General features: G+C 46.8%; 1 protein-coding gene across 1 annotated transcript in view; it reads left to right on the top strand.

Annotated features, from left to right (window-relative positions):
* ACO2 (aconitase 2) overlaps positions 1 to 19154 on the top strand; it is a 32727-nt gene extending 13573 nt beyond the window's left edge. The window contains exons 4-18 of the mRNA XM_024200432.1: positions 678 to 770; positions 3641 to 3799; positions 4263 to 4413; positions 5738 to 5842; positions 6223 to 6314; positions 6957 to 7062; positions 8185 to 8342; positions 9534 to 9607; positions 11027 to 11138; positions 11790 to 11912; positions 12243 to 12398; positions 13988 to 14179; positions 15628 to 15760; positions 17567 to 17688; positions 18673 to 19154. Of these exons, the coding sequence (XP_024056200.1) occupies positions 678 to 770; positions 3641 to 3799; positions 4263 to 4413; positions 5738 to 5842; positions 6223 to 6314; positions 6957 to 7062; positions 8185 to 8342; positions 9534 to 9607; positions 11027 to 11138; positions 11790 to 11912; positions 12243 to 12398; positions 13988 to 14179; positions 15628 to 15760; positions 17567 to 17688; positions 18673 to 18810 (1914 nt within the window). The 3' untranslated portion in view covers positions 18811 to 19154. The remainder of the gene's footprint in view (positions 1 to 677; positions 771 to 3640; positions 3800 to 4262; positions 4414 to 5737; positions 5843 to 6222; positions 6315 to 6956; positions 7063 to 8184; positions 8343 to 9533; positions 9608 to 11026; positions 11139 to 11789; positions 11913 to 12242; positions 12399 to 13987; positions 14180 to 15627; positions 15761 to 17566; positions 17689 to 18672) is intronic.
* The last annotated feature ends 1440 nt before the right edge of the window (positions 19155 to 20594 follow it).

Below are 20594 nucleotides of genomic sequence, written 5' to 3'. Positions count from 1 at the left end.
CTACTCTCCAACTGCTCTGCCAGGAACATCTCAGGACATCCTACAGTCTTCTGCTTGCGACAATAAGTGATTGCCCTGGAAGGCTTCATAGTTATGATCCTACAGATGATTGTGATGTCACAGCAAGAGGCAGCATTGTATAGCTGGTAGAACCGGAGACTTGGGCTCTCTTTCCCACTCTACCACTAACTTCGTCTGGCCTTGGGCTAGTCACTTAGCTTCTCTGACTCCATTGCCCTATCTGGAAAACGGGGCTAACATGCTTATCAAAGCACTAAATAGAGCAAAGAAACTAGGAAAGAAGCAAAAGAGAAAAGTCCATGAAATGGAAGCAGGATGGTTTATAAATAGTGTGGGTTTTGTTTTATAACTTCAAACAGTAATTCTAACTCAGCCTTGAGATGCTTTAGTGGTGTTGCAAATTGCTGAGTTCATTGCTGGGATCACTGTGAAATTCTATGGCCTGTTGTGCTGGAGGTCAGACTAGATGATGGCTGTGGTCCCTTCTAGCCTTAAAATGATTTCCTGGAAGTCAGTGATGCTGAACTTCATTCTCCCCTCCACTGCCTATAAAATGTCCAGGAAGCCATGCAGCTGGGGGGTGGCTTAACTCTGGCTCTGTGGGGAGAAAACTGAATGTAATGTCTTACTAATGCTTTCTTTAACTGTATGAATAGGACATTAACCAGGAGGTGTACAACTTCCTAGCAACAGCAGGTGCCAAGTATGGAGTAGGGTTCTGGAAACCTGGATCGGGAATCATTCACCAGGTAAAGAGTGCGTGACTGCAGTATTTGAATGGCAAATGGCTCACCACCTTATGGTGGGGAGAGAACACGAGTGCAATTACTAAAAGAATCCCTCCTTCTAGGGAAAGGCATGTCCCCTCCTTCCATGTTTAATCTAGACTGGCTGTGTTTGTCCTGCAAGGTGACCTCTTTGCACCTCTGGCTTAGACCACTACATTTCTCCGAGGTTATGCTGGTCAAACTGTAATCTGATGCTTGATGGCCTATTGTTGACACTAAGGGTACGTCTATACTTACCTCTGGGTCCGGCGGTAAGCAATTGATCTTCTGGGATCGATTTATTGCGTCTTGTCTAGACGCGATAAATCGATCCCGGAAGTGCTCGCCGTCGACGCCGGTACTCCGGTTCCGCGAGAGGAGTACGCGGAGTCAACGGGGGAGCCTGCCTGCCGCGTGTGGACCCGCAGTAAGTTCGAACTAAGATAGTTCGACTTCAGCTACGTGAATAACGTAGCTGAAGTTGCGTACCTTAGTTCGAAGTGGGGGGTTAGTGTGGACCAGCCCTAACTGTAGTGGGAAGGGGCAGAGTTTCACACCTTCATTGGAATGGTTAATTGGCTATCTTAGCTAGATTTGGCTGGGGCACTAAAGTGATGCTGTGAAGTAGCTTAGGCCCAATGTAAGTTGCCTTTATGGGGAGGGGAAAGTATATTTTTAAAATCTAAAGAGAGATGTATTTATGATCTTAGCTTTAATAAAAACAGGGGTTGGGATGCGGGGAGAAGGTACCCATACACAGTAGCACTGTCTTATTGCCTGAGAATAGCAAAGCAACAACCAGTCTAGAGCAGAGGTGGGCAAACTATGGCCTGCAGGACCGTCCTTCCTGGCCCCTGAGCTCCCATCCAGGGAGGCTAGACCCCAGCCCCTCCCCTGCTGTTCTCTCTCTCCTCTCGTCACCCCCCTCTCCCCCCGCAGCAATGTGGCCCTGCAAGCAGAGCAGTTGGTTCTGGCCAGGCGGCGGGGCTGCAAGCTCCTGCTGCTCTGAGCGGCATGGTAAGGGCGGGGGTGGATAAGGGGTGGGGGTCCTGGGGAGCGGTCAGAGGATGGGGAACAGGAGGGGTTGGATAGGTGTGGGAGTCCCGGGGGTCCTGTCAGGGGGTGGGGAAGTGGATAGGGGGCGGGGCAGTCGGGACAGAGAGCAGGGGGGGTTGAATAGGGGGTGGGGTCCCGGGAGGGAGCAGTCAGGGGACAAGGAGCAGGGGGGGTTGGATGGGTTGGGGGTTCTGAGGGGGGCGGGAAGTGGGAGGGGGCAGATAGGGGGCAGGGGCCAGGCTGTTTGGGGAGGCACAGCCTTCCGTACCCGGCCCTCCATACAGTTTTGCAACCCCGATGTGGTCCTCAGGCCAAAAGGTTTGCCCACCGCTGGTCTAAGAGTCACTATGCAGACTTTGTGAAATGCAAAAAGTAAACTCCACTGAGGGTGAAAGTAACGTTTTTTAAACAAAAAAACATTTCTAGAATCTCATGTTCCATTAGCACCATAACAGAATACAATCAACTTAAAAAATCACATTTCTCTGTCTTTTTAACCTATTTTATAAATAATACTTACGATGGGTGTAATTAGGAGACTGGAGGGAAAAGCCCATGTTGCTTTTAGTTTGTCTGTTTTGTGTATTTGACCCTGTTTATTTTGTGACTGTCCCACACAAACAGGGAAAAGATGGGGGAGGAAGGTGCAATTGTAAAACTAAGAAGTTGACTGGAGGGTCTGGGGACAAGTGCACTTAAGATGTGCCTTAAAGGTCTCTTCGTTTTTGGAACTCATCTTGTAGCTGATATGTTACCTTCAGCCCATGATGGGCCAGCCTAGAAGGGAAAGGGGAGTGTCACCTGAGCCTGCGCAGGAAACTGTGGGAACAATTCACTTCTGCCACTGCTCTGGGACCATATGGTAACTCTTCCCATGTGGCCATCTGTCTATGGTAGTGTTTTCTACTACCATCACTAGTATCTGAGCACTTTGTGTGTAATAGCAGTAGTGGCCTTCACAGAGTTTCTGGCATTTCACCCTCTTTGGGGTAAAAGCATCGCTTGGAGTAGGGTTTGTCTTTGGTTGGGGTTTTCGGGCCTAAGGGAATGTCCGTGCTGAGTGCTGTGGTTTTTTTTTTTTTTTTTTTTCCCTTAGTAGCATTGGGCAGGAGCTCTGGCTTATTCATCAGCTGATAAAGCTCAAGGGTTTTTTGGGTGGGATCAAGGCGAGTCTGCCCCTCTACCCCAGTGCCAAAGGCATTGAAAGTATAACCTGGGAGGAAAAGGGGTAGCTCAGGTGCTGTTACTGTTTTTATTCTAACCCTGACCTGTTTGCCACCCTACCCCCAATGACTGAGGTGCACTTAGGGCAGCCTTCTTTGGACCTGATGGAGAGGGCTTGGAGAGGAGGCCTGATGAATGAGGGTCTTAGGTTAATGCATGAACCTTTGTTTTCTGTCGTTGGGGTCACTTGAGTGGGTTAGCTGGGTTTTTATGAAACAGATTCTGCCTCTGACACCTGTCTATGTGGAGCCTTCTGACTTCACGCGGATCCCATACAACCCTGTACCAGGTTGTATTATCACTGGCTTCATATCCTCTTCTCTGACTGGACTGGTTGAGATTCATTCCTGGCATCTGGTGAAGGGCTACTTGTGGCTGACTGGACAAATCTGCTTTGGTGGGAGATGCAGTTGGAATGGCAATGAGCTTGCAACCTGAAATAAGCTAGAGACTGTCTTGGGATCACGACCTACAAATTAAATCACTGATCTGATCCAGGGCTCCTTCTGCTCCTGGCTCTCCTCTTCACTAAGTTTCACCTTTTTTTGTTTCTCCACTTACGTTTGTTTCAGATCATCCTGGAGAACTACGCGTACCCTGGGGTTTTGCTCATCGGTACGGATTCCCACACCCCCAATGGAGGTGGCCTGGGTGGAATCTGCATAGGAGTGGGTGGAGCCGATGCAGTAGATGTCATGGCAGGCATCCCCTGGGAGCTCAAATGCCCAAAGGTGAGATGGTGGGGGAAGGGTTAATTCCAAATGGGCCAGGGACTGAAATAATGAGAAGTTAAAGGGGAGCCTGAATTTCCCAGATAGATGAGGCACTTTGAGCCACTATAGCCTTGGGAAAGTAGACTGGTCTAGAAGCAACTAAACCATGCTTCACTGGCAACTCTGAGTCTCCACTCCCTGCATTGTTCATTTTTGTGTGTGCGCCTCAAAGGATGCATCAGCAGGAACTTCCCATTAATTAGCCATGCAAAAGGATTCAGGCCTCCTGGCAATAGAGGCTTCCTGGAGCATTGGTTTGATACTTCAGGATTTCCTTCCTTGCCCCACATCCTGATTCTGGGCACTGATGCCACTCGAAAGTGAGGAGGAATGGGATCCATGTAGATGCTCATTGGCTTAGCCAGCAGAAGATAAAATCTCCATATTTTAGCAAGCTTTCTCTTTTGTTGGTGCTTCTTAGGTTATTGGCATCAAACTGACTGGCGAGCTGTCAGGCTGGAGCTCTCCTAAAGATGTGATCCTGAAAGTGGCTGGCATCCTCACTGTGAAAGGTGGCACAGGTGCCATCATTGAGTATCATGGGCCTGGTGTGGACTCCATCTCCTGCACTGGTGAGGCAACACCATCTCATTTATTGGGGACATAGATTGCTACTGGAGGCTGCGGTCTCTGGACAGTAATGGGCAGACTGATGCTGTTTGCTGTTCTGATGATCATGGGGATTGACTGCGGGTGGGAAAGGAATGTGATGGGAGTTCTTTAAAAGAACCCAATCCCTGAAACTGGCCTGGTAGTTAATGTGCTGCTTTGGTGTCCCGGAGACACTGACTCTAGTTTTGATTTCTTGCTCTGCAGGCTGACAGAGCAAGGGGATGCTGCACAAGCACAGAGCTCCCGCCGGGGTGGGAGAGATCACTCAACTGTGACTCCTGCAATTCAGGAGCATAGAATGGCTGGCTGCAACAGGGGAGTCTTGTTAAATGGCCAGTCGGCAGGATGCAGGGGCCTCACCTATGTTTGGAGGAGGGAGAGAAAGGATTTCTTCATGGTTCTGACAGGATACAGGTGGTAGTTGACCTTCCTGTGCTTGGGTTTGGACACCTGATCAGGCCTGTGTAACTAGAGGGAAGAAAGGGAAGCCAATGATTGGTAGGGAGTGTTAGTATATGCACTGGTGCTGCAGAAAGGCCACTACAAGAGCGGGTGAAGATAACTGGAGTGGGGAAGAGATGAAAGGCAATTGGTCAGTGGTCTTTGCTTCTAGAGCCCTAGACGGAGGCTTTGGGCCTGCCTGTGGGGATGTGAAAAGTGGCACTTGCATAATGAAACTTTTACCTAGATTTAAAATGCTCCTAAAACTTCACCACTGTGCTCTTGAAATTCATGGCAGATCCCAGTGGCATAAGAACATACTGGCTTTCCATGCTCAGTCAGTGAAAGAATAACTTTTACTCCATTTAAATCCACCTTTGTCATTTTTCAGTTGACAAGATCAACATACTACTGGCTCTTCTGGCTAGAGAAATGCTGTATAGCTGGGGAGGAGTTTGAACCCTGCCCCTAGTATTGTGCAGGTAGTAAAGAGACTGCTGCAAAATATGCCTGGTGGCTTCAGCAGATACAACCATATTAAGCCATTATTTCCTATCAGCTGTGTTTTACCTTCTAGAATGCCCCAGCCCTGATCTCCACACTTAAAGCTCTATACAGTCATGTGCATTCAAAAGGTCAGAAATATCTGACATTAAAAAGATGGAATATTGGATCAGATGGACCTTAGACTGAGCTGATGTGGACTTGTTTTCCTGTGCCCACCTCCCCCATTTTGTCCTGGCCTTGCTGTCTCCAAACAAAAGCAAATCTATGGTGAAGAGCTGAATGCCTTTAAATCCTCTGTCACTTAGTTTGTGGGTCTTTCCTCTGGCCCGTCTCTAGGAATGGCAACTATCTGTAACATGGGGGCGGAGATTGGTGCCACCACCTCCCTTTTCCCATATAACCACCGGATGAAGAAATACTTGAGCAAGACTGGACGAGCTGGTAAGAGGCTTGGGGAAGGCTGGTGGCAGGGTGCCCATCTCCTCTAGCTTTGGGTTTTCTACCGTGTTGCACAGGGGTGGTGCCTATGGCAGTCAGCACCGTAGAGGTGGCACACTTGCTCGCCCTTGGGCGATGTGGGGATCTCTTGTGCTCCTCACCAGCGCCCCCAGAAAAACCGAATTCAGGAGAGGCTTCATGGGCTCTACAGAGGGCTCTTGGTCAGACAGCCACGGGTTACATGGTGCGAGAGGGGAGATCAGCAGGCAAGGTACCTGGTTAATGGTGGGATTGGGAATAGCCTGAGGGCAGTGTCCCTTAGGACAAATGGTGTACAGCCTCTCCTGACCTCTGCATTTTCCAGCTTTCTTTTCTTATTTCAGAAATTGCTGCTTTGGCAGATGAATTCCAGGCACACTTGGTGCCTGATGCTGGCTGCGAATATGACCAGCTGGTTGAAATTAACCTCAGCGAGGTGAGGCTTGTTTCACTACCTCGTTCTTCTTGAACATTTAGACATGAGTTTGTCCTGGATGAATAAGGAGCAAGAGTCTAACATGGGATACTTCATAGCCCTACGGAATCGTAGGCACTTCATAGCTGACATAAAAAGACACAATGCCTGCCCAGAAGAGCTTGATCTCTACACTTAGATATGACACAACAAACAAGGGTGACAGACAGCTGGGGAGGCGGATGAAGCAAGGATGAGGCTTGACAGCAAAATGCTCATGTGATGACTCAATTCAAGCAAGTGTCCGTCTTGGTGATGCTATAAATAAATAAATTCCAAAGCCTGTCTCCTGACTGAATCTCCAGAGCTGTCTGCCTAGTAAATTCAGTTCCTTGTGCCCTCAAGTATTTTCTTCACCAGAATTTAGGAGAGATCTCTTCAATTTGTTGACCTCTTCCTGTTACTGAGGTGCTCATAATGGAGAGCTCCATTTTAAAAGGATTCTCCAGGTCAAGAGTAAATCAATTATTTTTATAATTATTTTGATTATTGGGTAAAACAGGCATTTTATTTTATTGAGTTGGGGGGGAGAGGGGTGCGTGCTAAACATTACCTTTCTGGCCTTTGTGTAATCCCTCAGCTACTTGTCATTGTTTCTTAAAGCTAAAACCCCATATCAATGGGCCTTTCACGCCAGACCTGGCGCATCCTGTGGCAGATGTTGGCACTGTGGCAGAAAAGGAGGGCTGGCCAGTGGATATTAGAGTTGGTGAGTAGCCTGTTTCCTGGCCTGCATTTTTCTTTGCGAACTGACTGCCCTTGCCTCGAGAGGAAGTGGCTTGCCATCTCCGTTCAGTCTGGGCCTGCTTGACTCTCTCAACCACCTCCTGTCTTTCCTTTAAACTTGCCCTTCCACAGCCTGGTCTCCTTTGAGCCCCAAGAGTTGGTCATTGCCCCAACTCAGCATGACCATTCTAACACCTGCTGGCTGTAAAGCAGAGCTGGAGTCTTGTACTCTCATTTTCAACATAGTAACACACTGGCTGTTTCCTCTGTCACTCAGACTGTGGCCTTCAAAAGATAACACTTCAGTCTGGAGAAGTGTAACAGTGATCTGGGGTGTTATCTGTAACTGAGAGATTGGGGAAATTTCCCCTAATGTGTTTACTTTGTGCATTTAACAGCACTCTGGTGTACAGTCTGTTTCCTGTGTTCATGTGATTCTCTCACATAGCAACAGGAGAGAGACAAACACAATTCAAGAGAATCAAGGAAGACCCAAGGAGAAAATGCCGTATAGTGAGACTTAAAGATCTCAATCTGTTCAGGTTATTAAAAAAAACTTGACAGGTGACTTGATTAGTGTATCATTTCCTTCACAAGGAGAAAATCCTGGGTACGAAAGGGCTCTCTAATCTAGTGGGGAAAGGCACAACAAAGCCTGTGGCTGGGAGCTAAAGCCACACAAATTAAAACTAGAAATAAGATGCAGTGAGGGTGATTAACCTTTGGAACCAACTCCCAAGGGAAGTGACGGATTATCTCGTCTTGAAGCCATCAAGAGATGAAGTTATGCTTTAGTCAGATGAGTTATTGGGCTCAATAATGGGGTAACTGGGTAAAATTCTGTGGCCTGTGGTAGACAGGCGATCAGGTCCTTCCTAGCTTTAAACTCTATGAATTTTAAAGTGTTATAAAACCAAAGAAATTGGCTGGGAGATTTGGGGTAGGTGCAGTACCTGAAACCACTCCTAGCTCTTTTGTTTTTGTATGTTGGGGCTTTAGATTGGTGTCCCTGTGTTTTCTGCACTGATGGGTAGGTCTGGAGGAAAGGAACCTATAATTGGTAGTGCAATAAGTGCTTCCTGTTTATCCATCAAAAATCACACAGGTCTGATTGGCAGTTGCACCAATTCAAGCTATGAGGATATGGGGCGCGCCGCTGCAGTGGCAAAGCAGGCACTAGCACATGGGCTGAAATGCAAGTCTCAGTTCACTGTCACACCTGGCTCGGAGCAGATCCGAGCCACCATTGAAAGAGATGGCTATGTGAGTATGCACACCCCCACCCCTTCGGCACTTCACTGTCAGAGGAATGAGTCTTTTGAACTATTTTCCGGGAATGGTTTTTTTCCAAAGAATTTGAGGGTCTGGAGGCAGGTGCTGGAGAGTTTAAAGTCTCTTCTTGCTGATCTCTAGAAGCCCTCTTGCTGTGATCTCCCCACTGGTGGGCTGGCTGCCTTTCCTGCTCCCAACTACATGTAGGGGTTAGCTTTAGGGCGTGGGCCAGCTGCCACTACCCGACTATCTCAGCATGGTGCTCCTGTGCTCAAAAGAGCAGGGCTGGAACTGTGAAATTGAAGCAGCCAGCGGGGATTGGAGCTGCCCGAGTAGAGACGGTAACGTTGCAGACACACAACCACTTCCCACTGCCAGAGTCCCAGCATTAAAGCTCCCCAAGATGGCTTAGTAAGGCTGACTGAAAACTTTCCATCAAAACCAATTGTGATGGGGTGGGGGGAGAAACTAATTAGGCATGGGGGGGGGGGTAGGGGACAACCCATGTTCTGACCAGTTCCACGGCTTAATAAAATCCAAGGCTGTCCCATCCAAACTGGGACTAGTGAACCTGCCACATCAGCCTTCATTTTTGAATGTGTACACCTGTGTGTAAACTCCCCACTCCACACACCTGATACCTCTCCCAACACTTCAGTCTTCACACTGCCCATTGCAATCTCTTGATGGGTGTCCCAAGCCTCTGCATCACAACTCTGCCCACAACCGCTGGCTTTTGAACTGGTCCCTTGTTTCCCACTCCCAGTGTCTGTAAAATGCTTTGCTCCCAGGTATCCTATATCTGGAAACTAGGGAGTGTACCAACAGTTAAGGGGTGGCTTCTGGTCAAGTGAACTTAGTACTTAGTGCAAGGTATGGAGTGGCAGGCAAAACCTTCTAAAACCAGTACAGGATGGGCAGCAGCAGTACAAGTGCCCACCTCTCCTTCCCCAGTACTAATTTACAGCCTTTCCTGGATTAAACTCTCTCTCTTTCAAAATGACTCAAATGAAGTACACAGGAATTGAAAGGGGAAGCTAATACATGGCTTCAGGCTGAGGTGCCCTAGTTAGTGACGTCTCTCCTGCCAGAAACATGGCAACTGCACGCTGAAAGGCTGGAATGCAGACTACTGGGTTGCTTTTTCTGCTGAGTAACTTTGTTCTTCCTTCCCTCCCCCAGGCTGGAATCCTGCGGGATGTTGGAGGGGTGGTTCTTGCCAATGCCTGTGGCCCATGCATTGGGCAGTGGGACAGGTAAGGGGGAATGAACACGAGGAAATCCCTTCTACAGCTTTATTTCGTATCTCACTTTTCATACAAACTGGTATCCTGAAACGCCCAATAAGACTGACTGGCATAGCAGAAGCTCTCAATATTAAGAATACCAAGTGAATAAACTGGTGCATTTTGGCCACAGATGATGAATAATAGGAGAGAAAGGAAGAGTTACAGGCAAGAGAACGTCTCAGTTGAGATTGGGGGGGATACTAGGAATTGCAGTGGGGAAGACTCTTGAGAAGAGTGGCCATATTTTAGGAAGGGGCAGAGGAGGTGAATAAAGAGAAAAGGTATGTGTGAGAGGATGGAGTTAAGGCTCTGCTGGGTTTTTGGTTTTTAAAACCAAAGGGTGACATTTGACCTGGATCCTGTGTTTGTATAGATGGGGAGAGCCAGTGGCACAGGGGTTTGGAGAGTCTTGTGTTCACATCTTCATTCCGAAGGGTTGGAGTAGCGTTGCGGCCCATTCTGGATACTGTGTGCTGCTAGACTTATCATTTGAGTAGCACAGAGATGTGGAGAGCTCAAACTCCCATAAAATATCAAATATCATTGCTCAGCAATAAATACCAGGGAGGGAGAGGAATTATTTCAGCTCAGTGCTAATGTGGACACGAGAACGAATGGATACAAACTGGCCGTGGGGAAATTTAGGCTTGAAATTAGACGAAGGTTTCTAACCGTCAGAGGGGTGAAATTTTGGAACAGCCTTCCGAGGGAAACGGTGGGGGCGAAAGACCTCTCTGGCTTCAAGATTAGGCTAGATAAGTTTATGGAGGGAATGGTTTGATGGGATTACGGGATTCTAATCACTTAGGCAATAACGGCCATCGCTGGTAAAATGAGGGTCTGGCTAGAGAATCTTGCCTGTATGCTCGGGGTTCTGCTGATCGCCATATTTGGGGTCGGGAAGGAATTTTCCTCCAGGGTAGATTGGCAGTGGCCCTGGAGGTTTTTCGCCTTCCTCCGCAGCATAGGGCAGGGGTCGCAAGCTGGAAAATTCTCTGCGACTTGAAGTCTTTAGATCACGATCTGGAGACTTCAACAGCAGAGTTAAGGGAAAGTGGGGGGGTCAGCTTTTGTGGCCTGCATCATGCGGGGGGTCAGACTAGATGACCATATTGGTCCCTTCTGACCTTAAAGTCTATGAGTCTATGAGCAGTGGCTCATTCAGTGTTGCACACTATAACCTATACTCCTGGGAGGGAATGTTAGGTCAGAGCACTGACCTGATGGCTCTCAAAGTACTGTGTGATCTCTTCCATGTGGAAGATGCCACAAAAGCCAGACCAAGGGGATCTTTAACATCTTGCTGATTCTAGAAGAATCTCTAGAAGCAACATACCATCTGGTGGCGTTAGCAAAGCACATTTGTTCCTCTGCATTTCTTTGTAGGAAAGACACCAAGAAAGGAGAGAAGAACACAATTGTTACATCCTATAACAGAAACTTCACAGGCCGCAATGATGCTAACCCAGAGACGCATGCATTTGTGACCTCTCCAGAGGTACAGTACACAGGCTGGCAGGAGGGAGCTGGACCAGTGGAATGACTGGGAATTCAGTTCCTGGGACTACATTGTCTTTAGAGAAGGTCCTGCTTTCTGGGTGGGGTTGGGAAGAGAAATTGGCAGCCCTGATATGGACTGGACTTAACTATGTTCCAAATGCTCTGGGATGTGAGAAGAGGCCCCTGAAGGCCATTGTAAACTTTGGCTTTGATTCTCTCAGTATAAGATGCTCACTGAGAAATCAATAGTCTGGTTGGCCAAAGAGCTATCAAGATGAATTCTTGGACCATCTACAGTCCCCAAACAGATTCTAAATCTTGCTGTAATTCAGGGGTGGTAACTTCCTACTCTGCCTCATAACTACATTGTTCAATTAAACATGTTTATGTAGTCCTTTAATGCCAATCTCTTCAGTAGCCCCAAAACTAATTTGTCTTGGCCTGATTTCATTTCACTGTGATACCCAAGACAAATACATTTGAGTTCCCATCTCCCTGCAGGCACCGCCCCTATTGCTAGTCTTGGAAGCACCATGGGTGCTTCTGGGTCTGAGACTTTAATGTATGGCAGAGTTGGGGGTAAGACTTTAAAATCAGAGAGATGAAGTGAGCAAAATGTACTTTTAAGACCGATTGTATACTTTCTCAGATTGTCACAGCCCTGGCTATTGCTGGCACCCTGAAATTTAACCCTGAGATGGACTCCCTGACTGGAGCCGATGGAAAGAAGTTTAAACTAGAAGCACCTGATGCAGATGAGCTGCCCACACTGGTAACATTTGTCTTGTAGACTGACTTTCCGCTAAGTGGGGATGAAGGGCGAGGCATGTAACATCAGTGGAAATGTATATTACTGCTTGATTAGATGTAGTTTGGGGGGAGGACCACCCTGCTGTGGGAGTAGAGGGTGGCACAGAGGAAGAAAACTGGGTGTTGCTCATGGAAGACCTCTCATATACAAACAACCACTTGATTCCCACTGTTGAAATGCAAGTTCTGGCCTTATGTGAATACAAGAACTTTGCTTGTTTTTGTTTCAAATGCTGTTGTGAGTGTGGTTGAAGAGAATGGTAGTGAACTCTTGATCTTTCTTCCCTGACAGGAGTTTGACCCAGGCCAGGACACCTATCAGCATCCCCCCAAAGATAGAAGTGGGCAGCATGTAGATGTAAGCCCCACCAGCCAGCGCCTGCAGTTACTTGAGCCCTTTGATAAGTGGGATGGCAAGGATCTGGAAGACATGCTGATCCTCATCAAGGTCAGGAATGGGGGGTAGATTGGGGCTCAGATCTGAAAGGACTCCAGGTAGTTCTAGAACAGATCCATAAAGCAACTGTGGGATTTGGGTAACCTGACTTGGTAGAGAAACTGTGCAAGGTTCTAATGACCCACTCAGATTAGCAGTTTTGACAAGTGTATAAAGCAGGTGTTCACTCCATCACAGAAAAGGTGGGTGAGTGATTTGTTTTCTTTGTGCTGATTTCCCTTCTCCCTCTTCTCTCTCCCTCCCTCCCCCTATTAGTTTTTCAAGGTTACTTTAGAGGAAGTCGTACAGCCCCATAATACATTTAGCTGCATAACCATGGGGTGGAGATGTCGTCTTGACTGCCAGCTGCTCAATTCATATCCTGAAGCATAAGGCTATGTCATTTATTAGCCTACCTCAGCTAGTGCCACTTTTATTTACTATTCAGAGAAGTGTCTGATCCTCTTCTGAATCTCTCCTCTGTTTGCACCAGTAATATCCTGCAGCAGAAAGCTAACGAGGGCACTTCTGTAGCGCGTTCCATCTTTTCTGTCATTCCTTTCTGGGAGAAGTTTTTATGCCTCGGGCACTTCCTCCCCTCCCCACTACAAACACTTTTTTTTTTTTTTTGGTATTTCTGCTTTTCTTGTCCTGCATGTCATGGATAGAAGTCCCTTCACAAAGCTAAACGTTGCTCCTATATTTTAATCGGGTGTGACAGATGGAGCTTTTCATGATTGCTCTAAAGGAAGAGTGAACACCCCCAATTAGCAAGGGGAGTTCTGAAATGCAGTCCTTTATGATCTGTGCACTCCTCCTGGAGCATGTTCCCAATTCCCATTGGTGCAGGAAGTGAACGTTGGGTTCCTTGGCAGCCAGTGTTGTGGTGTAAAATGCTACCACCAGGTTGTGCTGTTCTTGTTTCATCCCAGAGCTTTTTGATGCTAGCCCTTAAAATCTGAATCATGAAGGGTTCCTTTGACTAACACTCTGGGAGTCTGAGACCAGCAGCAATATTAACAATCTATCTTGGAGCTGTGAGCTTCATCCTTACAAGCCAAGAAGGGTTGGACCGTTTCAGTACTTGGATTGGAGACCTTCATAGAAAAAACAGGTGCTGTGGAAAGTGGGGTTGGTGACTCAACAGGTGGGCACTATTCCTTCTAATTCCTTACTGAACCAGTGCCCCACTATGAAGTTAAGGGGTGCTGTGCTGCCTTTTGGATGAAATATAACACCAAGAACTTGATCGCTTTTGGTTCCTAATGAACCCACTGCTGTGTGAAGTATGAAAAAGTGGTTGGGTCAGGTGTCATGGCTCAATTCCAATTTGGAATTCTGCCTTCCTAAAATTCTTCCAGCAGTTTCAAATAGAGATGTTCTTCCCTTACCCTCCATTGCAGATGCAGAATGATTGCTGCATTTTGTCCCAGAGATGGCTGTGATTCCATATCAGGTGTGATGTCCTCACATACATGGCTTCTAAAGGGCTTTAGGATCCTTCAGAATGAAAAGTGCTCCAGAAATGCAAAGTCAGTCCTTACAGCATCCTTCCCTGAGTGAGGAAAGACTTTCATCTAGTTTCTTTTGCTGCACTCCAGGTGAAAGGGAAATGTACTACCGACCACATCTCTGCAGCCGGTCCATGGCTCAAATTCCGTGGCCATCTGGACAATATCTCCAACAACCTGCTGATTGGAGCCATCAATATTGAGAATGGCAAGGCCAACTCAGTGCGGAATGCATTAAACCAGGAGTTTGGGCCAGTCCCAGACACAGCCCGCTACTACAAGGTGAGCGTTCCTACCTTACCCTCTGACGTTAGAGGTGGATGTATCTGGATGTGTTATGGTGAGAGGTACTGGTGACTGCTTAGATCTCAAATGTAGCTAATATAGCTGTCACTTTAAATTGATCACAAGCCCCACACCTAAGCCAAAAGGAGGTTGTGAACTGACCTAGGAGTTTTTGGACTGAGTGGGTGGAGGGGGTTTGCTGAGTAGTGAAGGCAGTCAGGGCAGAAACAAGCAGCAGGAAAGAGCAGCTGAAAGCACGGTCTCTGGCCCTGGAAGAAACCTAGGGAGAAGCTTTTGTGTAAGGGGTGGGGTGCAAGCTGAACAAGTGGCATTGGTGTGGTGAGCAAAAGGTGTTCCCTGCAGCTTGATTCCCTCTGCATTCAGAGAGACAGGATGCTATAAATAAAGAATGTACAAAACTGCATCCAAGAAATCCCAGACTATCACCAGTTTCTGCTCCTAACTGGAACATCTCCAGCTCCCAAACTTTGACTAGCTGTTTGGTTTGAAAAGCTACAGAGAGGGTGCTATGCTTCATGCTATTCTGCAGTAGAGGTCACACCATACCTCACCACTGAATTGGCTCTTTACTAGTCCTCTCAGTTTTTGGCCTGTTTCCAGGGGTCCACTCTAGTTAGATTGTGTGGGGTAACTACCATTTTCCTCTCCCTCCCTGGAGGAGAGAATACCTAGTGACCCAGAACTCTCAAACTGAAGGGAGACACTGGAAATGCTGCTCAAGTCCCTGCTGCCCTTATGAGCACAGTTGTCTTCAAGCTATGGTGGAATCTCTTCACTGGAGTTTGTTCCATCTGTATGATCAATCTGATTGATAATTTTCTAAATAATATCAAACATTTTGCCCCCTCCATTCTTTGAAAACTCCTTGCTGAACTTGAGGATGATGGAAACTGTTAGAGAAAATGCCCTATTCCCCACAGCTCGACAAGTGCCCATGGGTTAACTTCCCATCTGCCAGAAGAATCATGGCTCTCGGGAGCAGTTCCAGGAACGTGCCATGTCTACCTTATGTTGCCTCTGCTGGCAGGGTGGCTGCCACAGGACAGACAATGGCATTGGGGGACTATTCAGGAAGAGTTGTGGTTGAAACTCCACCCTGGAGGCTATGCAATATCTAGGGTCTCCAAAATCCATTGTCCATTTAGTCCTCCATGGCCAAGGATGACCATACCTAGCTCTCTATATAGCTCTTAATAGGATGGGCGACAGATAAATGTGGGAGTTAAAGGAGCCCTCTAGAGGACACGCCTCAGCAGATTTTTTAATCCATAGAGCACTAAGGAATGGAAGATGAGTGTGACCATGCACAGGTAACCTTTATTTTGGCATATCTTAACTTCTGAGTGCTTGGCTTTGCAACCTTAATGCTCGCAACATAATTTCTGTGTGTAATATAAAATTATTTGCATTGCTTTTGGTCACAGAAAAATGGCATCAAATGGGTGGTTGTTGGGGATGAAAACTATGGTGAGGGATCGAGTCGGGAACATGCAGCATTGGAACCACGTCACCTGGGAGGCAGAGCCATCATCACAAAGAGCTTTGCCAGGATTCATGGTGAGTACCACCACCAGCACCTGGATACTGTGTGGTGTATAAGAGGTTTCCTTATGGCTTGGAAGACCCTATTTCCTTGACGTGTTCAGTACTGGGGGCAGGAAAGAGAACAGGATTTGCTGGAGCAAATCCATTGTCCATCTAGTCTGGTGTCCTGCCTGCCATTGTCTTACTATACAGTGTTTCTTTCAATCTGTTTAGCTTACCAAAACAAGGACTGAAGTGATTTGATAAGTGTGTAAGTACCTTCATGAGGGGGAAAAAATCACATACTAAAAGACTAATCTAGCAGAGAAAGGCTTAAGAATCAATGGCTAGAAGCTGATCAAACTAAGAAAGGCATAACTTTTAACGGTGAGGATGATTAATCACTGGAACAAACTACCAAGGGAAGTGGTGGATTCTTCATCTCTTGATGTCTTCAAGAGTGGATGCATTTTTGGCAGTTGTGCTTTGACTAAATACAAGTCATGGGGCTCAATACTGGGGTAACTAGGTGAAATTCTGTGGCCTGTGCTATATAGGTCAGACTAGATGAGTTCATGGTCCCTTCTGACCTTAATCTATGAATCCACACCCACACTTACACCTCCCTAGGGAAGCTCCATTGAAGTCCACTCCCAACAGGGATAAAGATGACCCAAAAAGCTTACAAACATCCATCTTATTATAAAGTCTCTAAGTTATTGCATTCCCATCAGTTTCTTGCCTGGAAAGCCATTAGAAGTACTCTTCTTAGAGGTGGTATGTAAGAAACACATGCCACATGCTTCACTGCTTGGCAGACTCCAAGCAACAGAGGGGTGCAGGGGGTGAGGTGGGATAGCAGATAGTGACTTCTAGATCTTTTGCAATTGGCTGTTTTGAGGAGAGGGAGTTACTAAACCAATGGAGGCAGATATAATGCAATCATTCAGAAAGTTGTGTACTACTGAAACGCCACCTGTGTCTGTTGTTTCTATCTGTTTTTTGAAAATGTACCTTAAACGGTCTCAGCTTTTTCAGTAGGATCTGCAATGGAACAGAGTTGGGTGTGTCTCTGGATGCTTCCCTCCCCAACTTCTTCACAGTATGTGCTGGATCTTAGATCTGTGACCGTATTCTTAAAGACCAGATAAAATGTTACCACACTGCCCCTAGAAAAGCCAAGCATAGTTTGGGGCAAACTTATAGAAGGATCGATGTCCTGTTTAATCAGGATACACCAAGGCCTCCAAATCTGAACCATGCATTTCTTGGTCAAGCAACTTTATGTTGTGGTGGAAACATCTGCGAAATCGCATTACTCACAAGATCTGGAAGTCCCTATATACTTCGTATCAATATTTATTTGTACTCTTGTAGCGCCTAGGGGCTCCAGCTGCATTGTGCAAGGCACTGTAGAAACACATGACAGCTGCTGATTGTGATATTCAAGTATCAAACAGTATGGTGGATGTTCTTATACCTCTGTGATTCTGAGCTTATCCATCACGTTCCCTGCAAACTTCCCTTCCACCTAACAATGCTCCTCCTTGTCCACTTGCCAACACTGTTGGGTGAAAGGGGGAAATGAGGAAGATACCTTCCTGATGCTTGTCAGCAGACTACTCCTGGCCTTCATTTCATTGCTCAGAAGTGAGAGCTGCTGGATAAAATGAGCACTGGCTATGGAGCTACCATTGCCTGAGGGGCAGCCATTGCATTGTCAGTATATTACGCTGCAATACCTAAAATGTGGGATGTTATTTATCCCCCATGCCAGGCTCACTAAACTGTCCTATACCCTTTGTGGTGGGTGGTGAACCCTTGCGGTCTTATTTACAGAAACCAACCTCAAGAAGCAAGGCCTGCTGCCTCTAACTTTTGCTGACCCAGCTGACTACAACAAGATTCATCCTGTGGACAAGCTGAGCATTGTGGGTCTGGCAGACTTTGCACCTGGAAAGGTAACTGGTTGGATTTCCTATTGCAGCAATGAGCTGCATTTTGCTTCCACTGGGCAAACTCCCAGGGATCAGAGAGATTTCTAGGGGGAGGGAGGGTTATGACTAACTCTGCTCCTAGAGCAGTTCTCAAACTGTGGGTCAGGACTCCAAAGTGGGTCACAACCCCATTTTAATGGGGTCACCAGGGCTGACTTAGACTTGCTGGGGCCCAGGGCCAAAGCCCGAGCTCCATCGCCAGGGGCTGAAGCAGAAGCCCAAGGGCTTGAGCCCTGAGTGACAGGGCTCAGCTTACAGGCTCCCTGCCTGGGACTGAAGCCCTGGGGCCAAAGGGGCTTGGGTGGGCTCAGGCTTCAGTCCCCCATCTTGGGGTTGGATAGTAACGGTTGTTGTCAGAAGGGGATCATGGTGCAATGAAGTCTGAGAACCCCTGTCCTAGAGGGAGTGGTGGAAGCCAGGCCTAGTGTTCTGAATGGAGTACTTACAAATATAGGAATTGCCAACCAGATCTGAATGGTCCATATAGTCTAGTCCGGTATTCTGGACTTACTGGTGGTCCAGAGAGCTGACTCTCACTCATGGTGCTGGCCTCCATTCCTGCTGCCTCTCTCCATTGAGGATGAGGTAAAAATAAATTACTTCAGTTATTGCTATTCAGTGGCAGCTACAGCAGTCTGTTACAGGGGAGTGTTATGGGATTGCAAATGGGAGAATTGAGCTGCCTGATTGCAGATGGAAGAGGCAGTGTCTATAGGGCACTTGAGTTAAAGAACCCCTGGATTAGAAATTGTGTTAGAGGAGTGAGTGACCCCTTCAGTTTATCAGGGGCTCAGTGTTCTCCTTTAAGTGATTCCTTTTAACCCTTTCAACAGGGTAGGGTCAAAGACTTTCTAGTAAAGACTTTCCTGCATTCTCTTATAAATGTTGCTCCATGAAAGGAGAAAATGTAAACTCCAATCTTTCGCTTCCCTCCTCTCCCCTCTATAGCCCCTGAAATGCATCATCAAGCATCCCAATGGGAGTCAGGAAATCATCATGCTGAACCACACCTTCAATGAGACGCAGATAGAATGGTTCCAGGCTGGCAGTGCCCTGAACAGAATGAAGGAGATGCAGCAACACTGAAACAGCTGCACGTATACCCAGTGGACTTGGCTCTGACATCTTAATAAAAGTGCAATTCCATGGCTATTGAACATAAATGTCTGATCAAATGTAACCATAGCTGCTTTTTTGTAACTATTAGTTCACTGACACCGAACAGGGAGTGCAGCTCACCTTGCTGCGTCTTGGTTTCCAAATTCCCCAGCTCTTTGGTTCAGATTTCACTTGTATTTATTTTTGAAGGTAACTGCTCAGTTGGCTTTTTCTGCCCAATCATTTCATGGATGGCTGAAGAAATTTAAAGTAGGACTTTTTGGTTCTTGTGAAAATATAAAATCCAAAATAAAGATTGTGATGGACATCTCCAGTTTGAACTGTTGTATTGATATTTCTGATCACTGACCACTCTCTGCATTCAAGAGGTTGAAGGTGGGGCTGTGTGACTCCAAAAAAGCTGTCAACTTGCCTTCACTACACCATCCTCTACTTTCAAGGGCATCTGCACTCCAATTGTCAGTACACAGCCTTGGTCTCCTTTTGCACTTGTGAATGTCGGTTTATGCCCTAAAAGCTCACTTCCATCTGTGACTGGCCAAATGATAGGATGGAGAATAAGCAGACAGCTGCACACTGTGATCCATCCGTGTGACCTCCCCAACTGGCTACTGCACTTCTCTCCTAGGAATAAATTCATCCACCCTGCAAAAAGCTGTTACAGGCAGAAATCTTGCTGTTCAGCAATTCCAATCTCCATGAACTACACCTTCCCCTGCCCTACTGATCAAGTCTGTCCTGATACTCCAATTCCTCTTTGGAATTGGCCTAAGACCTCATCTCTGACTTCCTACACCAGCTATAGTCCACCAGAACAATGACATAAATGGGGGAGGCTTGTGAGGAGAGCAGCTCTTTCCCAGGACCTAGAGTAGTACAGCACACTCACCCAGAGGAGACAAGAACAGTGGACCTTACCACTCACCCCTTACTTACATGCAAATCTTAACTAATTGATTCTTCACTCACTGGGTGAATAGGTCCAGAGATCACTTGTATTTAAGAAGGTGAAAGGCTTTCAGATGGTATGAGTCAGGTAGTCGGCATATGCAAGCAGAGTAAAAGTATACATGCAGTGCCAAGTGGAAGACTATTTTATTTTTATTTTTTTTTTAGAATGGGGTCTGAAATTCACTTACTGGGAACAGAAGGGCCCTAACTGCAGCAAGGGTTAGGGGGAAGCAACTCTCAACTGTGTAGTTCCAATTACCCCTTTAATTTAGTGCTGCCCTTGAAAGGAACAGCAGTAATACACAGCTGGGGTGAAAAGTGCATGCTGGGACTCTGGGAATTACTAGGTGTATGCTAGCACATATTGCCTCAATTTCATTCCAAAATACTGAAAATTGGAGAACTCTTCCATTTCTCTGACACTGCACTAATGCAAGCTTCAATCTAGCCTCAGAACTCAGAGGGGTATAATAGGTGAGACAGCACTACCAGTGCTGTAACTTGCTAGTTGTTCATGGCCATGTGTGCATAGAGGCCACAGTGCAATAACTAGTGTATGAGACTGACACCACCAGTAGCTTTGATTGGTCAGACTTCAGCTGCTTGGAATCCATGGTTTTCACATAGCCAAAGTGCCTTAAAATATAAAGATGAGTCTCTCTGAAGAGCATCCTCTCCGCCTTGAAGCCTCTTCCTAGAACATGCTCAAATCTGCTCCTCCTGTGCTCCAAGCTATAGAGTTCTGTAAAATACCCATACCTTTCTTTCCCCTTAGCATCCCTGTTAGTGTGATTCTAACA

Source organism: Terrapene carolina, unplaced genomic scaffold (genome assembly GCF_002925995.2).
Source record: "Terrapene carolina triunguis isolate 2854851 unplaced genomic scaffold, T_m_triunguis-2.0 Scaffold247, whole genome shotgun sequence".
Classification (NCBI taxonomy): Eukaryota; Metazoa; Chordata; order Testudines; family Emydidae; genus Terrapene; species Terrapene triunguis.
This window is presented reverse-complemented; position numbering and strand designations above follow the sequence as displayed.